The sequence below is a fragment of the Anolis carolinensis genome, unplaced genomic scaffold, assembly GCF_035594765.1.
Source record: "Anolis carolinensis isolate JA03-04 unplaced genomic scaffold, rAnoCar3.1.pri scaffold_10, whole genome shotgun sequence".
In the NCBI taxonomy this organism is placed as follows: domain Eukaryota; kingdom Metazoa; phylum Chordata; class Lepidosauria; order Squamata; family Dactyloidae; genus Anolis; species Anolis carolinensis.
This window is the reverse complement of record NW_026943821.1, coordinates 11,242,783-11,267,525: the sequence shown is the minus strand read 5'-3', so window position 1 is coordinate 11,267,525 and position 24,743 is coordinate 11,242,783. Positions and strand designations below refer to the sequence as shown.

Genomic DNA, 24,743 nt, shown 5'->3' with positions numbered 1-24,743 from the left:
AGACTGGCCAGATTATACGAATTGGAGGAGATTGTATTTCAGAGGTGCTCTCTTGACGGACAGCTCTAAGCCCCATGGGTCAAAAGGTATGGTGGAGCTGTTTTTCCCCCTAACAGATTTGTGAGAAGAAATAAAATAAAAAGCAACAGTGGAAAAAAACCCCACATGGGACAATTACAAATAAAATATGACATGATCCAGACTTGGTGAATATTTCCAAGAATCAGGCGGGTAGTTGTGTAATAAAAACCTTGGCTGTGTGCAACTGTTCCCAGTTGAAGTACTTTCCGTGTAACAGAGAGGAGGGGGCAGCACCAGTTAGGCTGACCTGAGTGAATTCAGGGTTCTTATTCCTCTTTATTGCATTATTCCGTTTGCAATGGACTCTAGCCAGTCCCATAACTAATAGCTGTTGTTGCATTTGTGCTTTAAGAGTCTCTTTTGCACATTTCTCTGTCCGTAGTCTCTGTCATGACTTACTCTTGCACCCCACTCCTGACTTTATGATTGGTTCATCTATTTGGTTAGTCACAATAATGCTGCGAAGGTCTGACAGCACAATGGATAAGACATGCCACAATATTATGATGATGTAACATTGCGGTGATGCAATGAGTTAAATCCTTGTGCCGGCTGAACTGCTGATCTGGATTGCTGACCTGAATGAAGGTTGCCGGTTCAAATCTGTGAGATGGGGAGAGCTCCTGTCTATAAGCTCTAGCTTGCAGGAACAGAAGAGAAGCCTCCCAGCTAACACATTTGGGCATCCCCTGGGCAATGTCTCTGTAGACGGCCAATTCTCTCACACCAGAAGTGACTTGTGGTATGTTTAGGAGAAAAGTCCACTTAAACATGTGGAAGAGCTGTTTGACGGACTCACCATCTTTGGAGAGGCTGGATGGGCATCTTTTGGGAGGGCTTTAGTTATGTATCCTTGCATGGCAAAGGGTTGCACTAGATGGCCTTCCAGTTTTAAGATTCTATAACACTATGTAATAAAATGTTTTTTAAAATTCTGTTCCTAGTTTGAAAGTGTTATTTCCTGTTTAATTGTGCGGTACTTGCTTTGAAAGTAGTTGTTCTACTCCAGAAACTTCGTTTTGTGGCTGCCACAAACTATGTTGAATCAGTTGACACTCGATGAGATTCATTGAAAAACTATAACAAAATGTGCTGAAGGATGTCCCACCAAAAGAAAGTTTCTGTAGTTTAATAAACCTTTTCCATGTTTTTATGATAGAACCAGTTAGGAAATGACATCTATAACCCAGAAAAAAGTCATGTTACATAATATAACTGTACTCTATGGAGACACAGTGTTGTTTACCAGCTTTCCCCATCCCTACTCCCCTCTCGCATTCTGCCGAACTTACAGATACAGCTGCTGCGAGATGAATCAAGGATGTAGCCCTCATGACAAACACAGGTGAAGCTGCCACGTGTGTTGGTGCAGTCTCCATTTTGGCAAAAGCTGCCCTCTTGGCACTCATCTACATCTATGGGGTAGAAGAGGGAGAGGAAAGAGAGGATATCAGAAAAGATGGAAGGATTGAGCAGAGATACTGGTTTCATATATTAATACACAAGATTATCACAACTGCACCTATAAACAAAAGGAATCCTCTTGAGACAAGGTTGTGATTGCAATGGAACGGACTTCTGATAAGCAGGTTTATTGTTTCACACATCCATGCTAATAGCTTCAAACATGCTACCATCAGTCACTTGAAAGACTTGTATAATTTCATGTGTATCATGTGCGAAGGCAAGGACACCATTTAAATATTTCTTTCAAATGTTCTGGGACATTTAAATGTTGAAAAATGATCAAACAGGGCACTCCTTCCCCACCAAACTCTGCCACAGCGTTTTGGCAATGATGCGCAGCTGCTGAAGGGGTGACTGGCTGGTTGTGGGGAAGGAGTTGCCAAGCTCATTCATCACTATGATAAGTGCCTAGATTTCAATGGGGACTATGTTGAGAAGTGGTATTTGGGTGTGGCTTTCAACTGCATATGATAAATGTTTTCTCCTATACTTTGTTCATTTTTAATTCCAAAACATAATCTACTTTCTGGATAACCCTTGTAGTTATCCCATACACCTGATGGTGTGCCAGAGTCCCAGGGAACATGTGGGAGAAGGCCTGTCTACATCTCATCCCTTCCCTACTCACCAATGCAGGAACCATTCAGACGCCGGAAGCCTTTGGGGCAGGCCACTTCGTTCCTCTCTACTGGACTAGAGGCTCCTGTTGTGGAGGGAAAGGACAGAACACAAGATAGAAAGGGGCCAAGAAAAGCCTTTGCTACCATAGGTCCACATGTCTCACCCTGTGCCCTCCAGCAAGCAAATGCTTCTCCACTGAGGTATGCTCCAGAATCTACGGCTGGGCTAGAAATGAAACAATATAATGTTTTCAAAATAATTGGAAACCTTTTGCAGACTATATAGGGAGAACATTTCAAGACTGGTCCATAATAGCGTTGAGTGATCAACAATATTTTGTCAGAAGAAGACCAAGATTGTGATAAATGTGTATAATTAGGTCATCTTTGAATAGTAAAGGTAAAGGTTTTCCCCTGACATTAAGTCTAGTCAAGTCCGACTCTGAGGGTTGGTGCTCATCTCAATTTATAAGCTGAAGAGCCGGCGTTGTCCGTAGACACCTCCAAGGCCATGTGACCGGCATGACTGCATGGAGCGCCGTTACCTTCCCACCGAAGCGGTAACTATTGATCTACTCACATTTGCATATTTTTGAACTGCTAGGTTGGCAGAAGCTGGAGCTAACAGCGGGAGCTCACCCTGCTCCCCACATTCGAACCACCTACCTTTCGGACAGTAAGTTCAGCAGCTCAGCGATTTAACCTGGGGGCTCCGCTGTGCCACTGGGAGCACCTTTGAATATTTTATGTAAATTGTATATACCATATATATGTGTGTGTCTGTGTGTGTAATATTACTACTATTAATTGGTGGCTTTATATACTGATAGCTATGTTATAATATGTACACTTTGGAAATTATTATTATTATTATTATTATTATTAATATTATTATTATTATTATTAATATTATTATTATTATTATTATTATTAATAATAATAATAATAATTTTTAAAGGGCAAACCCTTCCAAGGAACGAACCCTTCCAAGGAACGAGGGCCTTTTCACACTACATAGTTATAGCACTACGATTCCACTTTAAATGCCATGGCAACACCCTTTGGGATCATGGATTTGGAATTCTTTGCCAAAGATCTCCACTGACTCATCGAGGTTCAAACCTCAGGATTACGTAGGATAGCATCAGAGCATTGGAGTGCTATCACTGCACAATGTGGATGCTGAGGGGAAAGAGTCCCAAGCCACCCAGTTCCAATGCACTGGCAGTTTCCCCCCACATGTTTCCACCCTACTACAATTCCCACAAAGGTGCCAAATTCCCTCTGTGGCAGAAGAGCCCTACCTTGGCCATTGCTGTTGCAGGGCAGGCAGTCATGGACGCCCCAGGCAAGGCCAGCCCCACGGCAACAGATTTCACGGGTGCGCAAGCCGGGCAATGGGGAGCTGCACTGAAAAGGAGAGGGAGAGGCAAGAGTAAGGCCATGGAGCAAACTTGTGAGAACCACAAACATTAATTGCATTGCGATAATCCAGAGCTTGCGGGGTTGAAGGCGTGCAAGGATCAGCAGGGTTATGACCACATCTTTAGATTCACTCCTAAGGGTAGCAGTAAAATCCAGAGTACCTGGAAAAGAAACAGATTTTCCCAGGTGCAAAGTATTACTATTGGTTGTCCATATTACAATCCAGAGTATTCTGACGTGGTTGAGGTTTGAATAGCCAAGAATCATTCATTTTACAAACAAACAACTCTTGGTGAAGATGGAAATAGATGGATTCCTGGACTTGAAAGCATGACCCAGGGATTGAAAAGGGGAGGCTCACCAAGAGAGGGGAGGTGATAATCAGAGAGGACCTGATATCTTTCTTTAATTTTTCACCGATAAAGGCAAAGGTGAACCCTTCTACCTTGGTGCCTTATCACACTAGAGGTTAAAGAGTAGGCAAAGAGTATGCATCCAATCTGAAATCTTCTGGCTTCCTCCTTCAGAATTCTGCTGCTTGCAGTTTAGTGAGATCCAGAACTTCCCTGTCTGTGCATTTTAAAGGCTCCTTCCCAAAACGACAAGCCCCAGAATTCTTTAAGTTGCACTCACAGGATTTCAGATTGGATGCATACTTTTTGCCTACTCTTTAGATTCTAGTGCGATAATGGTCAAGGCTCAAAGGCAATGCTCAGTTCTATCACCTCACCTCCTCATCTATACTTTCTTCCTGCTTCCCAACCCACTTGTACTCCAGGAAAGCCTCAGAAAGACCCTTCCTAGAAACCCCTGAATTGCTCATAGGAACGTTTAGCCAAAGAATGAGGAGGAGCTCTCAGATACTTGTCCATTCCTGGGTGGATCTCTCGGGTTTGTTGCCTCCATCCAGCCATCCATTGCTCTTGGACTCTTAAAAGGGCACAATAAATGCCTGGCGCCACTCCTTCATGCTTGTTTTAAGAGTGCTGGCAAAGGAACAGCCCTGTCGATTTTCAGCCAGATCTCTCCCATCGCCAAAAGGAAAGTCTCACAGCTGCTCTTCCCTTGACCACATAGCTGTGCTTCAGGGGTGTTCATTGGGAATGAAGATGGGATGTCATGTACAGGTGTGACTATTCTAGCATAATAGTCAGGTAGGTAAGAGTATGTTTTGCCATACTGAAAACTGCAAATGGCTCCTGTGCCTTTAATGTTGGAGTTGAAGAGGAAGTTGCTACTACAGTCAGTTGTAGAAATTCCCTCTTCTACACACAGGTTAAAGGTGCAGGAGCTCTCCCCAGTTTCCATTCTGACAACCCTGGAGTGAAGCCATGACACTGGAGAAATTCCATATCCTCAAATGTTTTATCATAGATGAAAACTGGAGCTATAGCTGCGTACAAAAAAGATGCAAACACAGGGAGAGAGGAAGATCATGCCCTGCAGGTACCTCTCCGCCACTGAGCTGCCTGAAGCAGTAGCCAAAGCCAGAGTTCTCTCTGTATCCCTCGCCGGGCTCCCGAGGGCTGCTCTGAGCCAGGATGCTGTAAAGGGCTGGGCGGGAAAGCAGGAGGGCATTCGTGTCACCTGGCCGGCCCTCACTGACCCTTTCCACCTGGTGGACGACGACTGAGGCCTCAGGAGGATGCTCTACATGGACTTTCGCCATTGATGCCACACCTGGATATGGGAAAGAAGGTGGAGCAGAGAGAACGTGACTTTCTTCTGACCGTACAGCTCTGTTTTCCTTTACACAGCACATTGTCGCAGAACTGCTGGATTTGAAACTCAGTGAGGCCCAAAAGTGCTCTGTGGGAGAATTCTCAGTAGTTAACCTTGCAAAACTACAAAAACCATGATTCCATGGGAGAAATCCACAGAAATATTAGTGTTATCGAAGTGAAGTGAAAGAAAGACCACAGACTCCAACCTCAGACCCCACTCCACAACATAACAAAAAAAAATCATAATTGCCTAGACAAAGCTCCAAGCTCAATTCCTCAGCACCTTCAGGTCCTCACACCAACATAATGGATATTTCCCCATAAAGTAACATTGGGCATTTTCCTTTGATAACTGAAGACTACTGTTGAGGAGAGATAGGTGCTATTGAGCGCCTGCTCAGACCCAAATCCTCAGCAAAGGTCAATCCCTGAAACTCTTAAGCTCCACCGCTTTCTTCTGCACTGTTGCTGCTGCTCTGACCGAGAAAAGAGATGGAGCAGCTTGGCCCAAGCTTCTCCCTAAGGAACCTGAATGGATTGTGCCCAAAGGGAAAAGCAACAACAAGAACTTCAAGGAGGGAATTGGACCTGGCTTGGCCCAATGTGGATCGCTTCCCACAGCTGGACGTTAACCTGAGAACACGGCTTTAAAATGGCTTTTGTGGATTTGGCCAAGATCCCATGTTCTGTTTCTTGCTCTGGACAGCCAGATCCCCCCTCCCTCCTCCTGGAAACACAGAGGAAGGGAACAAAGACTACCCTGTGGTCTGTCCCAAGTATCTTGAGCAGTTCAACTGAACTAAAGGCCATGGAGGGGGCATGGCTAATCCACAAAGCACCTTCTTATGCTTAGCCAATGTGTCTTTCCACTCCCCGCTGTCCGCCAATGGCTTGTTTTATTATACTGTAAACAGGGGGGAGGAAACAGGGATGTTCCCTTATTCACTTCTTCCTAAATATCTGCATGCAACTGACATGTCTGCTATTTATCTCCTTTTCTCCTGGCTAGATACTTCAGATTTTCCAATAACTACCATTTACTTCCTCAACAACTTGCTATCTTTATCACAATGCCTTCTTTAACTATCAGTATCACCTTTCATCAGTGGGGTATCATAAACAAGCTCCTTCTTGGTCTCAGAAAATGGGGCTGCCAGACCAGAATTATCTTTGCCTTCTGTGCTGTAGCATCACATATTTAGTACTTAGACAATAGGAATATTAAAGATTGCCATGTACCAAATTAAAAACTGGTTGATCCAGCCTAGTATTATTTACTATTGGTTGGAATTAGTTTTCCAGGGTTTCTAGAATTGAGGTGTTTTACCTCAACTGGAGATCCTCTATCATCACATTCTTCTTCTCTCACTTCCTACTCATATTCGGGGTCCCTCTCCCAACCCTACGTCTTACCATCACGCTCTTCATGGTGATTGGCAATGGGGAGGGTGTACACAGACTTGGTGACGGACTGCGTTCTCCCGTCTGACTGTGCATCAGTTTCTCGGCGCATGTGGGGCTGTCCGTGGGAGTGCGGAAGGGCCGGGATGTGACAGAACTTGCCGGTCCAGTTGGGGGGACAAAGGCACTTGTCCTTCTTGAGACAGACTCCTCCATTTTGGCAGATGAGGGGACACAGGACTGTGGGAGAGAAAGAGTTGTTGTGAGACACAGTCGTTATCCTTTCACATTCATTTGCCATAATTCCCTTTGAGCGACATCTTCAGACACCGGAACTTCTGCAGATTTTCCTTCTGACTTGGAGACAGGTTGTTCCCAACTAGGCTGCATAAACAATGCAGAATTTAACAGAATTTCTGCTCAGAGACAACAATCTGTTGAAAATGTTCTAATCTTCCTTGAAAGGCTACAGATGGAAAAAATAGGGGGGAATTATCATATAGCTTGACTTGCTTGCATGGATCGTTTCAAGGCATTTGTGAATCAGTGAATCACCAACTCAGGGGAGAGAGCCAATGTGATGTTGTAGTTCATGTGTTGGACTAGACCAGTGTTCAAATCCCCACTCAGCCATGGAAACCCACTGAGTAACATTGGGCAAACCACACTCTCTTTGCCTCCAAAAGAAGACCATGGTAAAACCATCTCAACAAATCTTGACAAGATCATACAATAGAGTCACCTTATTATCATTTCACCACCTTAAAACAGTGGATGTGGCCCTTAATGAGACATGCCGCATTATCACAGGATGTCTACACCCTAGAGAAATTATACTGTTTAGCCAATATTACACCACTTGACATCTGTCGGGAAGTAACAGCCTGTAATGAAAGGACCAAGACATTAACATCTCTGGCCCATCTTCTGTTTGGATATCCGCCAGCATGCCAACACTTAAATCAAGAAACAGCTTCCTTAGATCCACAGAGAAACTCACAGGAACACCTCAGAAAGCGAGAGTCCAAAAGTGGCAGGCTAAAACACAGAACCTCAATCCATGGCTGATACCAGATGAGAAACTCCCCCCAGGGCAGAAAGAAGACTGAGCGACTTGGAAGGCACTGACCAGACTGTGCTCTGGGACCACGAGATGCAGAGCCAACCTTAAGAAATGGGGCTTCATAGTGGAGTCCACGACATGCGAGTTTGGAGAAGAGCAAACCACAGACCATTTACTACAATGTAACCTGAGCCTTGCCACATACACAATGGAGGACCTTCTCACAGCGACACCAGAGGCACTCCAAGTGGCCAGCTTCTGGTCAAATGAAATCTACGAGCACTATCCAGAAAGTAGATTACGTTTCGGAATTAAAAATGAACAAAGTATAGGAGAAAACATTTACCATATGCAGTTGAAAGCCACACCCAAATACCACATCTCACGTAGTCACCATTCAAATCTAGGCACTTAACATAGCAATGAATGAGCTTTGCAACTCCTTCCCCACTAAATTCTGCCGCTTGTGTCTTCAATCACTTGTTTCCAACAATGGGGGCGTGGCTGGCAACGCAGCGTTTTGGCGACGCTGCGCAGCTGCGTGAGGGGTGAGGATGCAAGCGGCAGAATTTAGTGGGGAAGGAGTTGCAAAGCTCATTCATCGCTATGGTAAGTGGCTAGATTTGAATGGTGACTGTGTGAGATATGGTATTTGAGAGTGGCTTTCAACTGCATATGGTAAATGTTTTCTCCTATACTTTGTTCATTTTTAATTCCAAAATGTAATCTACTTTCTGGATAACCCTTGTAATATAATGTTAAATTTTTAACTTTGTTTCTGTTTTTTAAATACATTAAAACTGTATCCTCAATTTGACACAATAAATAAATATGATCATCCTAAGTTGGAAATAAACTTAACACACCAAAACCTAGGAGTGTAGAGGGTCACAGTCAGTCCTCTAATTTACAAGAGAGAGAGGTTAAGCTGAGTGTCCGTCAACACACGCACACAGACAAGGGCCTGTTCTATCCTGCCAACTGTTGCCTAGACCACAGAATGCACCTGCATCAAGTCCCTGCATGATCCAGTCCCAATAAGGATTACTACCCTCTCCATCCTCAACACTTGGGTTGCTGCTCCCTCCCTATGCCCTTCCTGTGCCAGGCGTGTGGAGCTGGGACAGCGCCAGGCCTCCCAGAGGAAGGCTCCCTTGCCACACATTCCCAGGCGTAACTGCGGTTGGCCAGACAGTCTCAGTTGTTCTTGGCTGTCCTAAGTAAGTCCGCCTGGGCAAGGGATCAGGAAAAGGGCATGTATCGCTCAGCAGGGCTGATGTCAAGAGGCAGGTCAAGCTAGGCAGAGGTTATGTCAGCAGGATGGGGCCAGACGGCAGCAGCATTGCAACACATATGGACCCCAGACATCATCACAACAAATCAACGAGAAAAATATTCTTCCCTCACACAATAGTCCCTGCTCTCAGGAGACAGCAAACCAGAGCCAAAGTTGTTCAAAAGCAGGCACAATCTCTCCACTGCCCTGAGAGTTGAGCACTTATGCCTCTGTGGTTCCATGAAATGTGAATAGATTGGACCCAGAGGTGATGTTGGGCACCACTGTCTTCTCTTGGCCAGTGATCATTGCGGTTTCCCCTCTCCACATTGCTGTGTGCACAAAAATACCAGAGGATCTGGATTGCAAACATTTTTAAGGCTACGTCTGGCTTTGGACACCCAGTGGAGACAAAAGGACACATGCAATTGAACCAGTGATGACATTCCCAGCTCTGTTTCAGTGCCGTTTGCGAATTGTTGAAGAACAAATGCAAAAATAATACCCAAATATGGTGAATAGTTTGTATTGCAATGACGGGTTCATAACCAATTCGCTGTATTCAGTCAATTCAAAAAAGGTCTGTTTAGCTCCCAATCAGGGCACATGGGAGGACATATTTCCAGTTCCTTGCACTAGCCAGAGAGTCAGAAGCAGAACATATATTGTAATTCCTTGCTGCATCCTGTCATGGTTTGCAAAGGCACTGTGTTGTGTGTGTTAACTGGAAAATTAAGTGCATGAAGCCGATTGACTGAGCCTGCAAAGATCTGGGGATTGATTTGATACTGTTTCTGTTCTGCTGCTGCAGAACCTGTTTTCAGTGCTGACTGAGTACTGCTGAGCAGTGTACTCAGAGAGGCCTTGCTATTTTGAGGCCTGTTTGCTGCTGAGAAAAGAGGGAGAAGAACCAGGACTGTGTTCTTCTCTGAAGCAGATTTGTGGGCTGAGAAAGGACTATTTATCACTGTAGACTTCTGTAAGTGATCAGAGGGATCATTGTAAATACTACTGTTTTTGATCTCTTGGAATCAGTAAAGTTCCTGTATTTTCATTCTGCAAACCTGAGTGGAATGCTATTGTTCTGCGGGTGACTCTGGATCGTGGGCACATGTAAGAGCTTCCATTTATCATAAACAATCCGCTACACATCCTTGCTTGCTGTCAGGCTGGAAACACCATTCCTTTTCTCCCAATCGGCAGCTGAATAGATTTATTTCACCCAGTCTAGCTACTGGGCATTAATGTAGGCTTGTTTGGGGGGGGGGGGGGCACAGTTCGTGTCAATATGTGTCTGCACTGGGCAAGTTAGCCCAGTGTACACCTGCCCTCAAAGAAGTCCCGCATTCAGCACTGATGTGCCAAATCCCGCAAAAACTGCAGTTCTACGGGGAAGCATTTCATTAAAATATATGGCCCTTTTGTTTGTTTTTTTAAAATAATTTTATTGAATTTACCATTTTTCATACAATAATTACTTTTATCACATAGCAGATATATGTTTCATACATAGCAGATATATAATGTTTCATTATATATACAGATATATAATGTTTCATCATTCTTTTATATCTACTGTTGATTTATATCTACTACAATGTTAACATTTGTCCATCTATATTTCTTCACCACTGTGTATCCCCCCCTCCCACCCCAAGCCACTTCTTATGTATTGTAGCGGTATACAAGTCCAATAAATAAATAAATAAATAAATAAATAAATTGTCTAACCAAAATCTCATTTCTTCCTGAGGCGGTAGCCCTCCATCCCTTTTTTGAAATCCTTTCTCAATAAATTTCCCCCATACATCCTCAAAATTATTCTTTTCCATATCCCTCTTTTAACTTTTAATTTGCATGTTAGCTTATCATTTATTGCCAATTTCCATACTTCCTTATACCATTATTCAATCTGAACATTTATTATTTTTCTCCTGGCCCTTTTGTTTGTGTTAGTCTTCACATAGATCAGAATGTAATGAGTCCCTGCATTCATAATAAGGACCTTGTGTGCCACTTCTATCATCTTGCACCAAATGTGGACTTTGCTCACCAGACAAAAAACAGCCAGCTGTTTCCATGGAATAACTTTGGCATACATAAAACAACAACAGCATTCCAGATATTGTCTTCATGAGCATCACATCATCAGCAGGAACTAGAGATGCTGTTGGGTTTCAGTCAGCTCACTAGTTCTCAGAAAGGCCCACGCTCCAATCTTGTTTTGCTGTCACCCTCTCCTTCCTGTCCCATGTCCCAAGTTTGCCTTGACAGAAATGATGTCACCAGGAAGGACAGTTGCCTGGCACTCAAAAATGCCACGCTCCCTCAAAAGCACCATGCACATCTCTTTCCAGCAGCCTCTCCAGCTGGTGCCCTGCCATTGACTCCTATCCCTCCTTGCCAACCAGAGGGACAGAGCAGCACGGAGGCAGCTATATCTTCACAGGTCAAAAGAGGAGGAATCACTTTCTGCTTCCCCACCCAGCACAGGCTCAAGTGTAGGTGCTGACTCCCCAGGGCAGCTGGAACTCTCGTGCAACTGAATACCGGTAGGACAGTGCAGATGTATCTGGCTCTTTTTGGCAGGACTGGCAGGTTCAGTACCAGCAGGACACCCCTGTGGCCCCACGCTTTGACATCAATGCCCCGGACCTCTACATTCCAGGTATGACACATTCCTTTGGGGTAAAAGGCAAAGGTACTTGGATTATCAGTTTTTTGCCTATGTTCTACCCCATTTCAAAAGAGGCTTGACTTGATCATTATGCTGCCCAACTCAATCGCAGGAGAGATTATCAAGTGTGCCACAAACAAAGAATATTTCCTATCCCTGTATGTAATCCCGTATGGATCCAAGGAAACAGCTCTGTTACACCTAGCTGGAACTCTAGGACAGTGGTTCTCAACCTGGAGTCCGCAGATATTTTTGGCCTACAACTCCAAAAAATCCCAGCCAGTTTACCAGCTGTAAGGATTTCTTGGAGTTGAAGGCCAAAAACACCTGGGGATCCCAGGTTGAGAACCACTGATCTGGGGACTGGCAAAAAATAGAGCAGAAAATATATTGTAGGCAAGTATTAGATGTCTACCAGCCCACCACTCATTTCTCAGTAGGCGTCAACCTGTGAAGGTGTGGCAAAGGAATGACGGGAGGAACGTGCCTCCCTGTCACCATAGGAGCTCTTAAAACATTGCGATCTGGCTCAATGAATGCAAAAGCTTTTGTCTCAAAATCCCCTGAAATGCCTGCTGTTTTCCTGGTTCCCTATTGGGTATTTCAGGGAATGTTGAGGATTAGAATGTCCTTATGTCCCCATCTCTGAGAAGACATCTGGAGACAAAAAAAATGTGGGTTTTTTTTTGTGGGAGTTGATAGGATGATGGGTGTAGCCATCCAAGGTTTCTCAAAGTGAGCAAATGTGCCCCTCCTAGCCTTTTAATGTTGCCTAGATAGATTTTTTTATCAGGAGTGACTTGAGAACATACTGCAAGCCGCTTCTGGTGTGAGAGAATTGGCCATTTGCAAAGACATTGCTCAAGGGACACCCAGATGCTTTACCATCCTGTGGGAGGCTTCTCTCATGTCCCCACATGGGAAGCTGGAGATGACAGACGTGAGCTCACCCCACTCCCCAGATTTGATCTACTGTCCTTTCAGTCAGCAGTCCTGCCAGCACAAGTGTTTAACCCATTGTGCCACCGGGGGCTCCTGCCTAGACAGATGAGACTATCCTCCTTTTGATATTGACTATTGGTGGGAAGGAAAATAAGACTTGCCCAGGATCATCCCACAGGTCTTTTGTGTTCCCACACTCACACCAACCCCTCTTTGAAAAGTCCTAAACTTGTAAATCCATCTGTGATAATGCATAGTTCTGCTCAACCATGGAAAGCCTTAGTTTACTGTACTGGCATTGAGGGGAGGACTGGGGACATCTGGAGCCGCCGTGGAAGCAAGTGGAGTGCCAGCAAAAGAAGCCTCCTCCATGCAGAGAGCAGGAACTGGCAAGAAAAGACAGTGACCAATCTGCCAGGGAGCCATGGTCTCTCTCCCCCCCCCCCCCCCCCAATGGGTCACTTCTCCATGCAGCAGCTTTCTCAAAACGAGTGGCACAGTTCTGCTCCTTTCTGCAAGGCATGTGGAAGAAAACTCCCTGGAGGACTAGGGCTGATATCAATTCGCGTGTGGGAAGCCAAAGGCATGTTCCACTTCAGCCCTTCTCCATAAATGTCGCAGTCCCAATAAAAGGAGAATCTGCGGCAAAAGCCAGAAAGACAGAACGTGCCAGAACAGAACTGCATGGTCCATCTTTACTTCCCATTTTGAACACCTATGCCATCAAGTTGAGGAAAACAGCACAACGGAGAAGGCAGGTGAATGAAAGGTCTAACACAGTGGTTCTCAACCTTCCTGATGCCGCAGCCCCTTAATACAGTTCCTCATGTCGTGGTGACCCCCAGCCATAAAATTATTTCTGTTGCTACGTCATAACTGTCACTTTGCTACTGTTATGAATCGTAATGTAAATATTTGATATGTAGGATATCTTTCCATTCACTGGACCAAATCTGGCACAAATACCTGATACACCCAAATTTGAATACTGGTGGGGTTGGGGGGGAATTGATGTTGTCATTTGGGAGTTATAGTTGCTGGGATTTATAGTTAGCCTACAATCAAAAAGCATTCTGAACTCCACCAATGATTGAATTGAACCAAACCTGGCACACAGAACTCACATGACCAACAAAAATACTGGAAGGATTTGGTGGGTATTGACCTTGACTTTTGGAGTTGTAGTTCACCTACATCCAGAGAGCACTGTGAACTCAAACAATGATGGATCTGGACCAAACTTGGCATGAATACTCAATATGCCCAAAAGTGAACACTGGTGGAATTTGGGAAAAATAGACATTGACATTTGGGACTTGTAGTTGCTGTGATTTATAGTTCGCCTACAATCAAAGAGCCCTTTGAACCCCACCCAAGGCTGTAGCCAGAAAAAATTTTCGGGAGGGGTTTTGAAAATTGGGGGGGGGGGGTTGAACCCCTAGCACCCCATCCCCCGGCTATAGACCTGTCAATATCTGCTTGAGATAGTGCCTGGAGGGACTTTTAATGTTTTGCGTCTCATAGACTTAGCATGGGGATTTGGTTAACCAGTTAAAATTCATGAGTAAACCAGGATTTTTTTAACCTGAAAAATTTCAGAGGGGGTTGAACCCCTAACCCCCCCCCCCCCTCTACAGGCCTGACCCCACCAATGATAGAATTGGGCAAACTGGGCTTTTGGCGGGAAGATTCGCCGTCTATTTCCAAAAAGGAAGAGAAGGGCAGGAGGAGAGATCTTCAACCTTCTCTGCCAAAGGGGTTCCTAAGACCACCCGAAATATGTGTTTCTTATGGTCTTTGCTGACCCCTCTGACACCCCCCCCTTGTAACCCCCTCAGGGGTTCTGACACCCAGGTTAAGAAATGCTGGTCTGACACATTCATTCCAAACCATCCATGTTGCACACTCCAAAGGAAAATTTGGAGCTCTGCATTTTGCCAACTTCCTTGCCGCACACACAGTGACACACACATCTCCTGCCCTCAGGCATGAGCCTCTCTATGAGGCTGGACCCAGGGATGGAGCCCAGGCAGCCTGGCTTCCTGCCTGCCTAAAACAGCTGGTTCCATCTGGCTGTGGCACAATGCCAGTCTCCTGTTTACTCTCCACGTTCTCGGCTCCAGCACTGAAAGAGGCTCCGGGTAGTTCTGGGGTCTTCGGAATGAAGCTCTGGCAATAAGATGCAAAGACGAGAAGGAGGAAGAAGCAGGGAAGAAGCAGCAGCAACTGGAACCATATGTCCAGGAGAAAGGAGAAAGAGGGAATCGGATTATATATGGGAGCAAGCACGCATCCCTCGTGCCAGACAGCTTCTAGAAATGGCCACTATATAATAGTGCAGCATTTGGAGCAGCATTAATGGGGAGATGAAGGCAACATTTCAACCTCACCCCAGTTTTAGCAGCTCTCCCCTGCTCTCATTCATTTACCCCATCTAAAATAAATTGCCTAGAATTCATTACAAATACTATGTTCAGCAAAGGACAAATAGGGACTCTCTCACCTCTGCAGGAGTCTACCGTAGCATTGTCCAAACACAAATGAAGGAACATGAAAGGCACTGCAGACTAATCCAACCAGAGAAGTCAGCCATAGCAGAGCACTTGATGAACCAACCTGGACACAGCATATTATTTGAGGACACAGAAATGCTGGACCTCTCTAACAACCACCATGTCAGACTACACAGAGAAGCCAGTGAAATCCACAAGCAGGTGGACAATTTCAACATGAAAATGAACAAAATCAGTATTAAAACAAACTCTAAAATAAAGAACAACGCCCAAAAACAGGGGAATTCCAGACATGAAACAATCGGGGCCAGCTAATCACCTCCCAACAAAGGATTTCCCCAGGCTGGTAGCAGCCAAGCTTTGAAGCTGCAAGGCCATTCAATGCTAATCAAGGCGAACAATTGCAACATTCACACCTGCCTCAAACAGACATGAATTCTTTCCCCACCCTGGACATTTCACAGATATATAAACCTCACTTGCTTAGTTTCCAACAGATCTCACAACCTCTGAGGATGCCTGCCACAGATGTGAGTGAAGCGGTAGGAGAGAATCCTTCTGGAACATGGCCATACAGACTGGAAAACTCACAGCAACCTAGTGATTCCCGCCATGAAAGCCTTCAACAACACATTCCAGAATTATTGTGAGAAAGCCTACAGTTCCGTTTAGGTTCCTTTCACCTTGTGGCCTCCTGCTTCTCTCCTACTGCTGTTTTCCCCACATGACCTAATATGCCTCCAACTTTTCACACCACTAGGCCTGTGTGGATCATGCCCCAGTGACATATATGGCATCTGCCCAGCCTATTGCAGGACAGGAACATTTGAGGCACTGCTTCAGGTAAAGGAGAGTGGATGGCCCTTGTGGCCGAAGACCGGGAGGGGTCCGGGCATGTGCAAGCGGGCAAGTAAGTGAACATGAGGCAGGCAGGATAGATGAAGAAGATGAGGAGGAAAGAAGGCAGGCTAGCTGAGGACAGCTGGTCCAGTGGGTAGAAAGGGGGAGAGAGAATACTGCCCTGCTCTACTCTTGAGAAATTGCCAGAAACCTGGCAGCTGTGTGCCTACATTGATGCCAAGGACTAGAAAATGGTGCAAAGCAAGAGCAAGAAGTCAGCAGTTGGACCCAAATATCTCTCCCAAGATCTCTATGCCCCTAAAGTGCCATCTGGAAGGGCGTATGTCTAGGCTGCCCCCAAAAAGCAAGGTACATGGAGTGAATGTGCTGATAGTTGAGTATCAGAATACATGGGAACTTGCCCAGAACAGAGAGAGGGAGGGAGGGAAAGGGAATTTTAAAAATTGTGTCAGAAGCAACTTGAGAACATACTGCAAGTCGCTTCTGGCATGAGAGAATTGGCTGTCTACAGAGACGTTTCCCAGGGGATGCCCAGATGTGTTACCATACTGCTGGGAGGCTTCTTTCATGTCCCCACAAGCTAGAGCTGACAGACAGGAGCTCACCTTGTCTTGTGGATTCAAACTGCCAACCTAATTCAGGTCAGCAACCCAACCTTCAAGTCAGCAGTTCAGCTGGAGAGCATGCAACAGAGTGACACTATATTTGCCATATACTTACTGATCCCACTCTGCTCACCCATAGCCTCCGATGGCCTAGAGGATAAAAGCCTTGTGACTTAAAGGTTGGGTTGCTGACCTGAAGGCTGCCAGGTTCGAATCTCACCCGGGGAGAGCGCAGATGAGCTCCCTCTATCAGCTCTAGCTCCATGTGGGGACATGAGAGAAGACTCCCACAAGGATGGTAAAACATCAAAACATCCGGGCGTCCCCTGGGCAACGTCCTTGCAGACGGCCAATTCTCTCACTCCAGAAGCAACTCCAGTTGCTCCTGACACGAAAAAAAAAAACCCATAGGAAGAAAGGAGCTGCCCAGTTAGCCTACCTAGAATCTGGTCCAGCAGGTCACATATAAAACTACCACGACAAGGTGAGGCAAGAAGTCACAAAATCATAAAATCAAAGAATTGGAAAAGATCACAAAGACTATTGAGTCTGACCATCTGCTTCCTACCCTGAAGAGTCAGTTCCTGACCAAGTGGTCTCCGAAGTCCCTGAAAAAATACTCACAGACGCGGAATCCAGGGCCTCCCTCAGCTGGACGTCCATTCTCCCCACTGTACAAGGTGGTGGCATTGCCCTGCTCACAGCGGTTGGTACAACGCCCTCCGTTGCAATGCACACGGCAGACCATAGGAGTAAAGAAGACCTTGAGTCGCTGGGAATCTCCCGGCAGGTGATACCAGCTGAGCAGGAACACCCCAGCAATCAGGAGGTGCCAAAGGTGGCAATCCAGGACCATGTCTCCCAGTGAATGAGCGAGCGAACGAACGGGTGAGCAAGCAAACGAATAGAGCAAGGAGTCCCAGCCAACAGAAGAGACCAGAAGGGGATAGAGCACGGCACCCACCGTGAACACAAGAACCCACGGCTAATTGAAAGCAGTCCGCTGGGCAGCGGGGTGGGTGTGGGGGGGAGGTAGGCACCGAGCCAACAACAATGTTTACGAGGGACCACAGTCGGAGATGTTAACTCTTCGGCTCCTTTTCACCAGCTCAGAGGAAACCCAGTCGCCTTCCTCCCTTGGCACTCAATCGGAAAGACCTTCCTTGGAAAGGCAGCTCCACCCCTCTGCAACCCCACACCCCAAAACCGGGTGCCAGCAAGAAAGTAGGCTCTGCTGAAGTCCCCCAAGCGGCCACCCCAACCCAACCCTGCCCCCCCCCCCTTGAGCGAGCATTTGTTAAGACGTCAGGCAGCACTGTCATTTGGCAACGCATCCGCCCTGTGGCCTGAAACCCTCCTACTTCTCTCTCCTCTTCTACAAGTCGCCAAACTTTTTTCAGCTTTGCTCACTAGTGCCCTCCCGCTGCACTTGTCCCATGCAACTCAAGACAGGCTGCACCATCCCATACAGCTCCTTCTGATGCCCACCTCATCAGGTCCTGACCTTTTAGGCTACCTAGTGGCACTGAAATACCTCTTCTCCACACCCTAAGGAGGAGACTTCCTGTTTCTTCTCAAGTTTGGGCTCGACTCTGCTCTCCTCCCCACGGCCAGACGCTGAGACTGAGCCTCAAAGTAGACCACAACATATTACGGCCTTCTCCCCGCTTCCTGCTCACTCAGACATTGAGGGCTGCCAAGAGACCCCCTTCTCTTTCACTCCCCTATACTCAGCTTTTAAGCGTACAGTTATGGTTGAAAAGGGGTCCAAGCAAGCCCCCCTCCCCATCTCCCTCCCTGCAGCTATGGCTGGATCCACTCAGAATAGCTATGGTTGGATTCCTTCCAGAGAAACCCTCTTCCTCCCCCGAAACCCGGCACAGCAGCAGCTGTTCCCAGCTGTGGAACAACCAACCCTCCATCCAAAAGAATTCCTCACAAGCACAGGTGGGTGGAAACTGGGCAAACATCTGTGCCAACAGGGCTCAGGAAAAGCTGCCCAGCCAAACCAAGCTGTTACCTGGCACTGAAGATCGGGCCTCCATTCCCTCTTCCAAAGCCAGATTCCCCACTCCCATGCCTGGCGTCCTATCATCCTTTACAACAGGGGTCCCCAAACTTTTTAAACAGGGGGCCAGTTCACGATCCTTCGGACCGTTGGAGGGCCGGACTATAGTTGGCCACCGAGCAATAATAATAATAATAACAACAACAACAACAACAACAACAACAATAAAAAAGGGTTGGAAGAGACCCTTTGAGCCACTGAGTCCAATCCCCTTCTGCCTTTGTGCACCAAAAGCACAAGCAAAGCACCCAACAGATGGCCACCCAGCCTCAATGATAATAATAATAATAATAATAATAATAATAATAATAATAATAATAATAATAAAGAGGGTTAGAAGAGACCCTTTGGGCCATTTAGTCCAATCCCCTTCTGCCTTGTGCACCAAAGCACAAGCAAAGCAACCCTGACAGATTACCACCCAGCCTCAATGTTAATAATAATAATAGTAATAGTAATAATAACAACGATCTGCCAACTGCAAAAGGCCACCCTACTGGGATCTGCGTGCATCATCCGAAAATACATCACACAATCCTAGACACTTGGGAAGTGTTCGACTTGTGATTTTGTGATACGAAATCCAGCATATCTATCTTGTTTGCTGTGACATAAAATAATAATAATAATAATAATAATAATAATAATAATAAAGGTTGGAAGAGGAGACCCCTTGGGTCATTTAGCCCAACCCCCTTTTGCCCTTCTGCCGTGGGGGCCGGATAAATGGCTTCGATGGGCCGCATCCGGCCCCCGGGCCTTAGTTTGGGGACCCCTGCTTTACAACAATTTAAAATGTTTAAAAGCAATGCATTTGGGTTGGAAAGATTAACCATTTACAAGAAATGTTGCCCAGGGGATGCCCGACTGTATTTACTCAGTCTTCGAGGAGGCTCTTTCTGTAGTAAAGCACCTGGCCTAGATGACTTAATGATGGAGCAAATCAAACACTTGGGCCTCAAAGCCAAAAACTGGCTTTTGAAATTCTACAATCAATGCTTGACACACAAACAGATTCCCAGAGTATGGAGAAAAAGGAAGATCATTGCCATTTTAAAACCTGGTAAAGATGCCTCCAATGCCAGGAACTACCGACCAATCTCTCTCTTATGTCATCTATATAAAGTATATGAGAGGATGCTATTAAATTGATTAGGACCTGTTATTGAATCCCATCTTATTGCACAACAAGCAGCTTCCAAACCAGGGAAAAACTGTATAGCTCAAATTTTTAATCTGACTGATCATATCAAGGAAGGCTATGAGAAAAACTGCATGATGGGAACAGTTTTTGTGGACCTTATAGCAGCCTATAATATGGTGCAACATAGGAAAATGCTGCATTAAGTCTACCATATCACCCGGGATTATGATTTTACAAAAACTGTCCAGACCCTCCTAGAAAACCGCAGCTTCTATGTGGAGTTCCAGGGCAGGCAGGAGGCAAAAGAATGGTCTACCCCAAGGCAGTGTTCTTGCACCGACCTTATTTAATATCTTTACTAACCATCAGCTACAACCACCACTCACAAAGAGCTTTATATACGCTGATGACCTTGGCCTAACAACACAAGTAAAAAACTTTGAAATAGTGGAAAACCAACTTACTAATGCCCTGAAAGATCTCTCCAGCTACTACAAAGATAACCACCTAAAGTCTAACCCTGCCAAGATACAAGTGTGTCATTTCCACCTACATAAACCATGAAGCTAACAGGAAATTGAAAGTTACCTGGGAAGGCCAAGAGCTCAAACACTGTTTCCATCCTAAATATCTTAGTGTCACCTTAGAATGAACACTAAACTTTAGTGTGGGAACACCAAGCACAAAGTAGCTGCACACAATAATATCCTATGGAAACTTACTGACAGTGCATGGGGTGCAGACCCAAAATTAATAAGAACATCAGCCCTGGCCTTGTCTTACTCAACTGCTGAGTATGCCTGCCCTGTTTGGCACAAGTCTGTCCACGCGAAGCAGGTGAATATAGGACTGAATGAAACATGTAGAATAATTACAGGATGTCTTAAACCTCCACCTGTTGATAGACTCTATAAGCTGGCTGACATTGCTCCCCTTGATGTGCGATGGGAAGTTGCTGCTAACTGTGAGAGAAATAAGGTTAACATTGTGAAACCATCCACTGTATAGCTATCAGCCGCTTCCCAGTAGACTCAAATCAAGGAAAATCCTCATGAGAACCACCACTCCTCTAAATGTTCCTCCAGCAACAGCAAGAGTATCCCTCTGGGCAGCAAAATCGGGCAATTCCAACTGGATGGGCCTCCACAAGGGCCTTCCTCCAGGGGCAAACCATGCATGAACAATTTGGAATTCCCTAAACAGACTCAGAAGTGGAGTGGGCAGATCAAAAGACAACCTGGCAAAATGGCACTACCTCGAAGAATCCTTTACCTTGTGTGACTCTGGATGAGAACAAACAACTCTGCACCTGTATGCTTGTCCACAATGCCCTGCCTCATGTACAGAGGAAGAATTGTTGAAAGCTACAGACAATGCAGCCACTGTTGCCCATTTTTGGTTAAAATTATTTACCCACTTGTGTTCCCTCTATTTTTATCGGTTTTATCCTTATTTGTGCAATGCTTTTGACACAAAATAAATAAATCCTTTATAGAAGCAGGAGACATATCCTATCTTTTACTACAGGGAGAAAAAACAAGAAGAAAGAAACATGATCCTGAGTTCCAAATAGTTGAGAGTCACTTCAATTGCAAAACGGCAGAGTAGGCATGTATGCAAAACATATCACCCACCTTCCTCCACCCAGACGCCCCAGGAAAGTGCTCCAAGGCTGGAACAGGAGGTGGGGTTTCCTGATGGGCTCTCCAGGGAGGAAGCAGGCTTTGGGGTTGTGTGTGAGTGTGCTGTATGTGTGCGGGGGGGAGACACACACAAAGCAGGGCTGCCTCCCCTTTCCTCCCCAGCCTCAACCTCCCATCGGAGCCCAGCCTGACATCATCTGGATAAACCCGGCCAAGAGTGGGGGTGGGGGGTGGGGCATGGAACAATCGCCGGATCCAGGATTGCGCCGCTGGACATGGGAAAGTCTTCTAAAAATTGCAATTTGGGGGAGAGAAGAGGAGGAGGAAGTATCTAAGTTGCCCTGGCTCTGGTGCTTCTTCACCTCCCACTTCTCCGCCCTGTTCTCCCCAATCCTGCTTTGGTCCTCCAAGCAAAGAATGGGGTCTGTCTCTCCCACTTCCCCTATAGACCCTCCACAAGAGGAAGGCAAGCAGAGCAAGATCTTGCTGCACCATAAAGCCGTCCCCTCCCCATTAAGATTTCAAACAATACGCAGGGTAGAGTTTCACTTCTTCCCATATTGGAATGATCGAGCTCAGAGGAGCCGGGGCTTTGGGCTAATGTGCAGGTGGGTAAAGTGTGGCCTGTGGGCTTGAGATAAAAACTTAAAGTGCGTGAGTGGGAATTTTTGCCAAGGCTGAATAAAAATAATTGTTGTTGAAGCTTTCATGGCCAGAATCACTGGGTTGCTATGAGTTTTTGGGCTGTATGGCCATGTTCCAGAAGCATTTCCTCCTGTCGTTTCATCTGCATCTATGGCAGGCATCCTCAGAGGTTGTGACATCTGTTGAAAACCATGCAAGAGGGGGGTTTATATATTTGTGGAAAGTCCACAGTGGAAGAAAGAACTCTTGTCTATTTGAGGCAAGTGTGAATGTTGCAATTGGCCACCTTGATTAGCATTGAATGGCCTTGCAGATTCAGAGCTTGGCTGCTTCCTGCCTGGGGTATCCTTTGTTAGGAGGTGTTAGCTGGCCCTGATTGTTTTCTGTCTGGAATTCTCCTATTTTTTAGTGTTGTTCTTTATTTACTGTCCTGATTTTAGAGTTGTTTTAATACTGGTAGCCAGATTTTGTTCATTTTCATGGTTTCCTCCTTTCTGTTGAAATTGTCCATATGGTTGTGGATTTCAATGGCTTCTCTGTGTAGTCTGACATGGTGGTTGTTAGAGTGGTTCAGCGTTTCTGTGTTCTCAAATAATTCCAGACAGAAAACAATTAGGGCCAGCTAACACCTCTTATCAAAGGATTCTCCCAGGCAGTAAGCAGCCAATCCTTGAATCTGCAAGGCTATTCAATGCTAATCAAGGTGGACAATTGCAACATTAACACATGCTTCAAACAGACAAGAGTTCTTTCTCCCACCCTGGACTTTCCACAGATATATAAACCCCTCTTGCCTAGTTTTCAACAGCCCTCACAACCTCTGAGGATGCCTGCCATAGATGTTGGCGAAATGTCAGGAGAGAATGCTTCTGGAACATAGCCATACAACATGGAAAACTCATAGCAACCCCCCAAAAATGTTGTTTTTTTTTAAGGAGAGGCCCTTATCTAAAACAGAAAGTAAACAAGAAGGTTGTCCACTCTTGTTTTAACAGATTGATCCAGAGCAGGATTACTATCTTCCCAGATGCAGGAATTGAAGAGAATGCATACGGCTCTCCTTTTCCCACTGTTAACAGAGAAGTCCCTGTTCTCATTTGCAGTGTGTCTGTATGTCCCTTTGTAGGCTGAAATACCAGCCCTATTGTATCTTAGTATCTGGGCAGGAAGACAAACAGACGACAAGCAATAGCTTTGGCCAAAGGAACTATTTGACCACCATTTCTTTCGGTCCAACCCACTGACAGCACTGATTGATACCATACACCTTCAAGTCACCTGTTGACTTATGGCAACCCCATACATTTGGTAGTGTTTTCTTTTGAAAGGAATAGTCAAAGATAGTTTTCCCCTGAAATATACCCTAGAGAGCCTTGTATTCATTGGTGGTCTCTCTTCCAATTACAAACCAGAACTAACCCTGCTTAGCTTCCATGATCAGACAGCATCTGCTGTCTTTTGGCCCTTTAGGCCCTTTATGATCATTAGATACCACGCCAAACCCAACCTCCCTCTCTGTTTCACGTGGCTTCCCACGTGCCTCACCCACTCCTCCTGTACCCTATTACCATGGGGCCTTCGTGTTGGTCGGGCGGCGTGTCCAGGGAGGCCATTCCTGGCAGCGTCAGGACGGGAGGCGAGATGTTGGGCCAGGATCATGGCCATCTTCTCAGAGGGATCCAAAGCCTTTCGTCTCTGCAGCACCATTTGGAGCTCAGATACTCTGAAAAAGAAGGCAAAGAGGGATCTAGGATGTCACTGCCTCCATGATTTCCCATCTTTAAATAATGAGAGGAGCAGCCCAGATCTTCACTTCCTCTGGTTACACCTACAGTATGGTAAGAATGGGGAAGGAATATCCAGCATCTAGGTTGCACAGGCCCATCCCTGACTTTCACATTTATTAATCACACTGGAATATAACTATAGCCCCTTCTACACTGCCACACTACAAAGCAGATAATCCACATTATCCATATTATCTGCTTTGGATTATATGAGTCTACACTGCCATATGGGCCCCTGGTGGTGCATCGTGTTAAAGTGCCGAGCTGCTGAACTTATGGACTAAAAGGTCGCAGGTTCAAATCCAGGGAGCGGAGTCAGCATCCACTGTTAAGACCCAGCTTCTGCCAACCTAGCAGTTCAAAAACATGCAAATGTGAGTAGATCAATAGGTACCGCTCTGGCAGGAAGGTAACGGTGCTCCATGCAGTCATGCTGGCCACATGACCTTGGAGGTGCCTATGGACAACGCCGGTTCTTCAGCTTAGAAATGGAGATGAGCACCAACCCTCAGAGTCAGACACGACCGAACTTAATGTCAGGGGAAAACCTTTACCTTGAAGGGGGCTCAGCCTACACTGCCATATAATCCAGTTTAAAGCAGATAATCTGGATTTTTTATGACAGTGTAGAAAGATCCTAAGACACTTGACTGCTCAGTCACCTCTCTGCGAATATGTCCATGCATGATGTTTAGAGCCAGGATGGTATACTAGTTCAAGCATTGGATCAGAGCTCTGGAGACCAAGGTTCATTCCTCACTAAGTCATAGAAACTCATTTTGGTTTGCGTGCTTTTGTTTT

The 24,743-nt window shown here is 45.7% G+C and overlaps 1 protein-coding gene across 4 annotated transcripts in view; it reads right to left on the bottom strand.

Moving 5' to 3' along the window:
- Positions 1 to 24,743, bottom strand: part of ltbp4 (latent transforming growth factor beta binding protein 4) — a 64,931-nt gene that overhangs the window by 26,334 nt on the left and 13,854 nt on the right. For 2 of the 4 annotated variants that reach the window (XM_062962229.1, XM_062962227.1), the window contains exons 4-9: positions 23,724 to 23,878; positions 6,731 to 6,958; positions 5,044 to 5,273; positions 3,473 to 3,578; positions 2,177 to 2,251; positions 1,374 to 1,496 (exon numbers count right to left, since the gene is read on the bottom strand). In XM_062962229.1, the coding sequence (XP_062818299.1) occupies positions 1,374 to 1,496; positions 2,177 to 2,251; positions 3,473 to 3,578; positions 5,044 to 5,273; positions 6,731 to 6,958; positions 23,724 to 23,878 (917 nt within the window). Of the gene's footprint in view, positions 1 to 1,373; positions 1,497 to 2,176; positions 2,252 to 3,472; positions 3,579 to 4,457; positions 4,631 to 5,043; positions 5,274 to 6,730; positions 6,959 to 17,279; positions 18,732 to 23,723; positions 23,879 to 24,743 lie in introns of those variants that run through there. The other 2 variants (XM_062962228.1, XM_016994800.2) reach the window with 2 other exon arrangements.